We start from the raw sequence: 9,742 nt of genomic DNA on the forward strand, positions 1-9,742 counted from the left end.
GGACGCCGGGCCGGTCCGGGACCCCGAGCTAGGAAGATGTCGCCAGACCAGCTCGCCTACATCTGTTGGGCTCTTGGGGAAACTGAGACCCAGTCTGGCCAGGAGCTTGTCCGAGGTCGCTAGGGTAGAGTCAGGATTGGATGTCCGGTCTTCACATCCAGGACTACTTCCAAATGTTATGCCTCTTAATCGTCCTTGAGGGTTGCGTTATTTTGTTTTTCGTTGCTTTAAGAGTTTTATTTTTAAAGATAATGTATGGTTTAAAATGCCAGATTTTATGAGCAGATGAATGATGAAAAGTGTTTCCCTTCCACTCTGTGTCCCAGTCTCCTAACCTGGCTCACAGAAGTTGCTCTTGCTGTCAGGGTTTTGGGCATCTTTCAGGAATTAACTATCCCTGTAAAACCATGAATGAGTGTATGATCCTTCGCCCACTTTTGAACGCATACCCATGGAGCTACGGAGCTACACGCTACTCTGCTCTTGCGTTGTTGCACATATGTGGCTTCCCAGCTTCTTATCATTCCTGAAATTAGGTCCCTTTTAGGACAATGGGAGCACAGCCTCATTGGCTGTGTGTTTCTTTTCCATTCCCTCCCCTTTCCTCCCCTCTCCTCCCCTCCCCTTCTTTTCCTTTCCTTTCTTTTCTATTTCTTTCTCTCTCCCTCCCCACCTCTTTCTTCCTTTTTTTTGTGCCATGAATCTAACTCAGGACCTTGGGCTTTTGAGGCAGGCACGGTGCCACTGAGCTAAATCCCTGGCCTCATTGCGTGTGTTTCTTAATGCTACGTTAAGTCCTGGTGTAGGATATGATCAACAGTGACTTTGTTGACAACAAGACAAGATGATGTATTTTGGAGTTCATGTGAAGTGAGCTGGAGCATTTTAACTTTGCACGGTGTTTAGGTGCACAAAATTAGAATTATTTAATTAACCAGTTGTGTGCAATCCTTTTGTTGCTACAGGTAACACTCTGATGAAGTCCTGGTGCACAAGTGGCCACACACCTGTGGTTTAGTGGACAAAGCGTGCTATGAAGATGAAGATTCTTGTGGTCAGTTAATTATGTGCCCCAGCCCTGCATGGAGGGAATCCTGGTTGCTGGAATTTGACATCTGGCCAGGTGACAACTTTGGATGGGGAGTGGAACTGGCTGACTTGGCTTTATGGGAGACTTTTCCTGCCTTCTCCTCTGTCACCTGACGGGGTGCTAGGAGACCTCCCCAGAGAGGAGTTGAGCACCACAACTCTCCTCCCCTTCCGTGAAGTAAGTTTGTAGACTTTTGTCACAGAAGAGCATTTGTCAGTGAGAGGCATAGACATCTTTATTAAGCAGAATCAAGAAGTACACACACAGGGTATGGTCTTTTGAAGGGTGAGTGGGGCACCTTATGATTTGTGGTTCAGGGTTCATATTTCTAAGGTCTTGGGGATGTCATTAGGATGGGTGATGTAGGATGTGCATTCACAATGTGTGTTAGGCTACCCATTAGTGGGCTACTTAGAATGCAAAACATTTGCATGTATTTGAAGTTTAGAACTGTGGTACCCAATTAATGGTCCTGTTTCCTCTGAGGTTTAAAGTCTGTGGAATTTGTGAATCTCTAGTACACGAAGAAAAGCTGATTTACAGCCCCAATTTACAGGAGAAAAGCATGGGCCCAGTTTATAGATTTACTGTATCTTTTCTGACATTCCTAGGAATTTAGGAGAGACTAGTTTGGTAGCAAAAAGCAGGGTGTGAGTGTAAGAAGGCATTGTAACCTTGGGTAACTTTGTGTCCTGAATCGGCAGTTTTCTTAGAAGTACTGTTTTAAAATTATAGTTTTTCTGGTCTCCTCTCTACCTATTTTTTTTATTTCTTCTATCCCACCCTTCATTTGCCCTGTGCTATTTTATTCCTTTTTGCTGATCTCCTAGAGATGGAGAAAGCCTGGGAAGACCAGTTACAGAACTCTTGGAAGATGCTGATTTTGCTTTGCGAGTCCAATTCTTTCCTAATTTTCAGTCTTTAAGGGGGTGTCATTACCCTCAGAAAGGAGCCCTTCTGGAGGCCACTTTATGTATGTGGTGGTCAGAGCAGAGCCTTCTGGCCAGTCCACTGCAGCCACAGAGAGCAGGGATGGTCGGGCACCATGTAGGAGACGAGGAAAGGATGAGTGGTAAGAAATAAACAGGACAACGGTGTTGGTAAGGACTCTGCACAGCTTTAGGACTTATCAAGGCTTGCTTCCTACCAGGAGGCTGCTCTCTTTACCAGGAACGGCCCTTTAGCATGTTCACAGCCCTCATGCCTCTGTGTCCTTCTATAAATCTCTCCAAGGAATAATCACTTTGTGTGAAAATTTCATCCCAGTGTTGGTCACTAGAGGATAAACTGGGAAACAACTTAAATGCTACTGACAGGCATTATTAAATAAATTATGGTCCATATAACAAGAGAGAATTATGTAAGCCCTGAACATGAGGAAGGAAATGTAGGTTAATTGAAATGAAAAGATGCTTATAATATATTATTTAGTGAAATGGTAACTATAAAACACACATCTAATATGATGGAGTATATATAAATGTGTTAATGTATTTAAATGCAAAATTTTTAAGATTGTTTAACAATTTGAAGAAAACATTTTTAAAAATTAGTACATGTTTGCAGAGTGTAATGATTATATTCATCATAGAGTAAGTCCCTGACTTTTGAACAACTTCTGTTCCAGGAGAATGTTCATAGGTCAGATTTGTTCATAAGTTTGATAAAGTGAGTCTTATACACCTTTGACACAAATATACAATGTAAAGCATAAAAAAACCAAATATGAGGTCCATTAGTACCTGTGAAAGTTCGTGACTCAAATGTTTGTAAGTTGGTGGCTTACTGTACATGATATAATGCATCTTAATTCTTTTTATTTCCCTTTGAAGAAGACCTTTATAATGTTAATGGAACACAGTAGAATTTGGAAATGAAAGAAACAAACTCTGTGCTGCTTTTCAGGACATCCTTCCTGGTAAGTTGAAACTTTGTTAATGGTTCGTGGTTGTTCAAAGAGAAAATAGGCTGCTTGCTCCACAGATAGTGAGCTCCTTGTCAGTGGAAAAATTCAAGGATGAGTCTCAGCAAGGTGCATGGAGGGAGTGAATATTAGGAATTGAATGAGGTGATCTTTAAGTTCCTCAAATTGAACCACAATTCCCATAGTACAAAACCTGAACTTGGATTAGGCCTGGACATAACATATATACAGGAATGATTTACCTGCTTTTTATGCAAACATTGAGGGACCAGTAACTGAATGATTCCATTATCATGAAATTAATTATGCAGGATTGGATATACAATCACACAGAAGCACATTTACATATGATCTACATTCCTTTTAAATGGGAGGGGGAGCATTATATATGCATAATGACTCAGAATGAAAGCAAAAGACCTCTTTTTCAACCCTGAGCCTGGAACATCAAAGTCTGAGTATCTGGGTGGGAAAATCATTCCAAAGCTTTGAAGGTGATCAGCAATGTCTAATTCCTCTTTAAATCACTGGCCAGGCCAGAACCCAGCAGGCATATCACTTCCTTCTCTCTGGTTCCCAGGATGCCAGCTAACAATGTGGACCACACTAGGTGCCCCATTGGATGATGGGAACAAGGGGAATGAATTCTCCCAGAAGGGAAGGGGACTCAGGTCCCTTGAACCCAGAGAAGTGATTTAGCAGCAAGGATGGGTGTGACTTTCTGTCTCCTCTGCTCAGAGGCTGGACACCCCACACAAGACAACACAAGACTGGTTAATGACCCACGTAAAATGGATGCAGAAACACCCAGCAGCTGCTGAAGTGGGTGTTGAATGTCCATTCATCCCTTCTGGCATTGATATATATGGCAGGTGTCCCTATCCTTATGGTTCTCTCCAAAGCAGAGGAAGAGGACAGGAGCTTAAGTGAGAAGAGGCCTCTCCATCAATGAGCTAAGCATTTGAGTCTCATACTATTCATAGCCCTGCTCAGGAAGAGGGGACCTCATACCCCTGTCTTTGGAGCGGAAGGACAGGTGAGTTCCCAGAATAAAGCCCTGTGAATGAGGGGTGGGGTTGTTGAGGGACAGATTTTGCTTGAGTTCTATGTATGAGGGAATGCAGCAGGATGCACAGCCCTGCAAAGATGGAAATTCAGGTGCTGAGCAGACAAAGGATAATAGAGTTTTTTACTCCTGTGTGAACAACTATAAAACCTGAACAAGATGACTCAAACACCTAGGGGTATGCACTGGACAGTGTTCTGACTCAGGACTGTGGTCCTGGAGAGGATAGGATGTGAGCCTCACATCTTCCTTCCTGGGGATATGTGCCAGTCTCGAAACAGGGACATGGACCAAGCAGGTTCTCCAGGTCCAGCTGGACAGAGGAGGTAGAGATGTCAGAGTTCAGGTCTGGGGCATCTGGGATTTGGAGATACAGGACATAAAAGGAGGAAGAGCCACCAAGAGGGAATCCCAGAAGTCTCAGACTTTTGCTAACTCTATACTACGTATGTTTAGAGCAAGACTTGGGGACCTGGCAGATGCAGGCTGCCTGCACTGAGATAAACAGAGATTCTGAGGCTCACATAGTGCTGGTGGGGTTCTGGAGTTCAGGCCAAGCTCAGATGTTCCAGTCAGCAGGGCAGTGCACCCCCGATAAGGTTTCAGCTCCAAGCATCCCCTTCTGTATTCTTTTAAGTTTTAATCATTCTAGCCTTCCCTGTGTTTTCCCTGCCCTAATCCTAGTAGCTGTTTCCCACAATTGCTACCTCCAATACCTAGTTAATAATTACTTACATTAAATTGTTTTTCACCTGAGTAGCCCTTGAGGGATATATTGACGAAGAGTGGTCCTAGGAAACAACCCTCAAGGATAAATCACAACCAGAAACTTAATCAGCACCAGTAATAATGTGAATTATATAACTGACATTATTTATATATAATTTATATGTATAAATTTCATGTAAACTATATATAAAATAACAAAATGCACTTCTTGTGGCTGCAGGATCAGTACCGGTGAAAATGACAAGTACAGTTAAACTGTATGAGTTGCAGAATTGTGATATAATTTGAATTCACAGCCTTGCCACTGTCCTGTGTGAAAATTAGGATGTCAGTTAGGAGGAAGTAAGAACTAAGACTGGAGTGAGATATTTGGGTGGGTGCTAATGAAACTGAACACCCCGAACTCTTGGTCACTTTGAGCTTCCCTTGTCCATCATATCTGATTTGTCCATTGTGTCTTTCCCTTGGGTAAGAAGGTGATCTTGGGCACGTACCTTACACGGGACACCTTTTCTTTCAGAACTTACCTCTTGTGGCTTCTAGACTCTCAGTGCACATCAGATATGCTTGAGCAGGACAAGTTCAAAGTCTGCCCTGGGAAGATAAAGCTTCTGAAAAGAAGGACAAGAGTTCACTGCATCGCTGTACAGCCTGAGGGGTACATGCATGGATGGATTCCAAGGGCCCCATGAGGAGAACAGACTGCAGCTCTGTCAAGTGGAGACTCTGGACTCAGCACATTGGTTTGTGTAGCAGGAGGTGGCCCCACAGTTTACTTAGCTGATGGTGCGAGATTAGGACTCAACAATGGCCTCTGTATAATGACATTGAGATTCCAGAACTTCCTTGGTGTGTTATATGTGAGGGAATGAAAAGGCTTAGGGAGATTTTGGAATAGATTTATTATGAACAACCTGTGTACCCATCCAGCACTACATTTCCCAAGGGGCCCCAGAGGACATACTCTTCTCTGTGACATTGAGAAATTAGCATCCTTACAAAGCTTGTGGTGACTCTCTTCTGTGTCCTCAGCCACATATGATGACAAGAAATCCTGCCATTGAGATGGGCTGTGCGTGGTAGCATTTAACTGCTGAAGACACAGCAGAGCACATGTCCCATCATAGGTAATAGGATGAGATGGGTGTGACAATGTTTTCAACTCTAGGAACCTTTGGCAGAGGCTGATTGCCACGGTACTCCTAGTGTATTGGTCAGCTTCTTTCCAGAACAAATATGTCTGACATACACAACATCAAGGGGAAAGGAGTTATTTTGGTTTGTGGTTTCAGAGGTTTCAGTCCATAATCGGCTGGCTTTGAGTCAAGAACTTCAGGGTGGAAGACCATGGCAAAGGAAAGCTGCTCACCTCAAGGCAGCCATGAAGCAGAGCAGGCAAGGGAAGAGCCAAAGAAGAGGCCAGGGACCAAATATAGTCCCCAAGGTTATGCCCCTATGGCTCACCCAGACACACCTACTAATCTGCTAGGTGTCAAGCTAATCAAGTTGACAATCAAAATTAACCATTACCTATGAACAGCATACATGTGAATCCTACTGAAATGTTACATGCTCTGTATAACAGGAAAAGCTCCATGTCTGGTGTTCAAAGATTGATCTGAATTGTCACTGTGGAGACAGGGTCTCTTGTCTACTTTTCAAACCGAGTCTAGACTCAGAGTCCCTTATTTGAAAGGGAGACTGAGTCCACTTAATGAAGTATGAATGTATTCTGTACTCCCCTGTACATCCTCACCAAAGGGCCGTCTGACCATCTTTTACAGTGAACCACAATCAAGGTGACTGAGACTCATGGCACTTGGTGTCCAAGTTCAATCCCAGTTACCCACCCTGTGGTTACTTTCCCAGTTCCGGACTGAACAGATACATAAATCTCAAGGTGATTCTGTGATATGTGGAGTTAGGGCCATGATGAGAGGCAGGGCCACGTGGAAGCCTATGGATTTTCCTTTCTTATGGTGAATAAAACATCTACTACTGGTCTCCTTACAAATAACAAGACAGGTCTTCTTGTGAACCTGACGATTCATTTTCTTAAAAGACACCCTGGTTTCCTCTGAGGAAAGTATGTGTCTTCTTTGAACGTGCCTTTGGTTCTACTCCTTTCAAAAATAATAATATGTCATTATGTGCAAAAGAGCATTCATTGGCTACTGCCTGAGTCAGAGTCAACATAGAAGTAGTGTTTCCCCTATTTTCAAATGTCTCTCCTACTGGGGAGGAGTGTGCTTCTCAGTTCGCCTCTCTACATCATACCTCTTAATTTATAGATTTATTGATTTATTCTTCCTTATAGGCCCTACCACTCCATGCCAGGCTTGTGCTGGGTGCAGGACCATGGAAATGAAGGCCATTCACTGTGTGAGCAACATGGTATCCTGAGGGTGGCAGCTGAGGAAGCAATAAACATTACTATGGAAAAGTGTTGGGGAAAGAGAATCCAGGAAAGCTTTCTGGAAAAGGCACCTCCTAACCTGAATTTCAAAGAGCCAGAAGGTGTGGCCTGGAAGGAAGGTGGAGGGAGGGAATCTAGTGGAGGCAGCAGTGTGAGAGGCAGGAAGACCAGAAAAAGCACAGTGACATCAGGATCCAGGAGAGAGGTTGGTGCAGGTGCAGCTGCAGCCCTGGGGGCCGTGGTGGCACAGTGGGGATTGGGAAGGGAGAGTGAGGCCTGAGAGGTTGGCAAGGAGGTCACCAGCCAGGGCTAGATTTCCAACCTGGTCCAGGCAGCAGAAAAGTGTGAACATAGTGGGGCCAGGCTGGGTCACAGTGGTTCAGGCCTGTGTTGCTGTCTGATATATTGGCACTTTATGGGCAGAGTGGAAGGGGCCAGCTCAGAGCCTCTGAGGGACCAGAAAATAATAGGTCGCTGAGGAAAGACCTTCCTGGTCCCTTCTGCATCTTCCAAGGGCTATTGTATCCAAGCCCTGTTTCTGCTGTGACCATCTGTAGAAACTCTCCACCTTGTGGACAATGTCAGAATTACAGATCTAGGAATATTTCTCTTATCAATAAATTCAATGCTGTACATTTTTCCTCTTTTTTTCCCCCTTTTGGTACTGAGGATTGAACCTAGTCCTTGGCACTGAACTACATTCCAGCCCTTTTAAAAATTTTTAAGCAGGGTCTCACTAACTGGCTAAATGTCCAGACTAGGCTTGACCTTGTGATCCTTCTACCTCAAGCCTCCCAGAGTGCTGAGATTACAGATGTGTGCACTGTACACAAGTACACTTTCCTAAGGATTATGAACCAGAGTATTGGGACAAGGAGGACTTAGTTAGGTGGAGGGAACAAATTCACCCAGAAATCATCCACTGCTCACAGGTGTATCTGCCTGCAGAAATGGGATCCGTGGGAGGGGGGGGTCAAGGAAGGCTTCAGAGATGACACCTGAGCTGGCTCACATAGGGAAAAGGGATTTTAGGAGTCACCACTGGCAATATTAGTGAACAGCAGGCAACTAGAGCATACAGGATCAGAAGGGACTGGCACAGTTTGCTGTCTTGGTTTGCAGAATATTGGAGAGTGGCTAATTTATAAATAAAAATGTTAATTTTGATCTACAGTTCTAGTGGCTAGTATGTCCAAGATCATGGCACTGGCATCTTCTTGGCTTTGAGAGAGAGCCTTGTGCTGCTTTGACTCATTGCAGAAAGCAAAATAAAAAGCAGGCATTGTGAAAGAGGCAAAACGAAGGAGACTTGCTTTGTAATGACGAGCTCTGTCAGTAACTAATCCAGTCCTATGAGAGTGAAGACTCACAAGAGAAATGTGTTGACCCCACTTAACAGCCTAATCGCCACTGGAAGATCCTCAACCAGGACCACACAGGCAAAGTTCAACATGATTTTTGGAGGGAACAAACCAGATTCAAACCATAGCAGTCACACAGCTGTTAGGGAAGAGCTGAGGCAAAGACCCAGGTTTCCAGGTGTTCCGGCCGAGGGCTCTTTCTCCTGCACATGGTTGGCCTTCAGTTTAAGTGGATCCCACTCCTGGTACTAGAAGTAGCTCTTACACACCCGAACTTCTGCTTTTGCCTTTCCCTCATGTGGCTCCAACATAGTAATTTGTCCCTGCCTGCTCCGTGGTACAGTCATCTCTTCCCTCGTTCTTCACATTCCGTGTGGGAGAAATTGCCAAACACTAGAGCCCTCCCCAGGGAGGACAGGGAGGATGCCGTGCTGACTGCAAGCTGGAAAGAGGGAATGAGGTGTGTATGTCCCAAGAGTGTCTGTCCTCAGGGACTAGCACAGTGTGTTGTATATAGGTACCTTATAAACATTCGGGATATGAGTGAATGAGTGGGGAGAGGAGAGGTGGTGGGGCCTGAGAGTCTAGTCCCAGCTCCCCTGAGCATTTATCCAGAGTCGGGTCTTATCTCAAATAGATTAGAAAGATAGTTTGGGGCCAGGTCGCAAAGGTCACTGACCTCCCAGTTTGCAGTTTGCTTCATTCTACTAGCAGGGGGAGGTGGGAGGGAGGCCTGTTTATGGGCAGAGAAGGATCAGAACAGAAATTAGCTTCGTTCCTTTCAAAGACAGTAAAATAGTCCCTAGTCATTTATCTTTCCCACCCCAGAAAGCCATTAGTATTAATTAGAGAAGTTGTACCAGATATTCCAGACCTCTGAGTGCTTTTGCTTCTGAATTTAATAATTAAGCCACATCTCCATAGACTAAATAGAAGCTGTCCTGAGATAAGGTCCTAACACCCAGGAGACAAGCACAACCATTGTGACACACTCTTCAGTTTCCTGCCGTGGCACTGTCAAACTCTGAACCTCCCTAAGTGTGGGGGTCAAATACAGTAACTCACTTTGCAGATAACAATACACAGTATATTAACTGTTGTTATTCTCTTGCTGTGTTGTTATGAAATGTTTCGTTTTTCATAAAAAGATGTATAA

At 44.3% G+C, this 9,742-nt stretch overlaps 1 protein-coding gene across 1 annotated transcript in view; it reads right to left on the minus strand.

Moving 5' to 3' along the window:
* Igfbpl1 (insulin like growth factor binding protein like 1) overlaps positions 1 to 3,303 on the minus strand; it is an 18,171-nt gene extending 14,868 nt beyond the window's left edge. Inside the window, exon 1 of the mRNA XM_033759190.1 lies at positions 3,257 to 3,303. Coding sequence (XP_033615081.1) covers positions 3,257 to 3,303 — 47 coding nt within the window. The remainder of the gene's footprint in view (positions 1 to 3,256) is intronic.
* Positions 3,304 to 9,742: the final 6,439 nt, after the last annotated feature.

The sequence above is a fragment of the Fukomys damarensis genome, unplaced genomic scaffold, assembly GCF_012274545.1.
Source record: "Fukomys damarensis isolate Sample0158 unplaced genomic scaffold, DMR_v1.0_HiC HiC_scaffold_36, whole genome shotgun sequence".
NCBI lineage: Eukaryota > Metazoa > Chordata > Mammalia > Rodentia > Bathyergidae > Fukomys > Fukomys damarensis.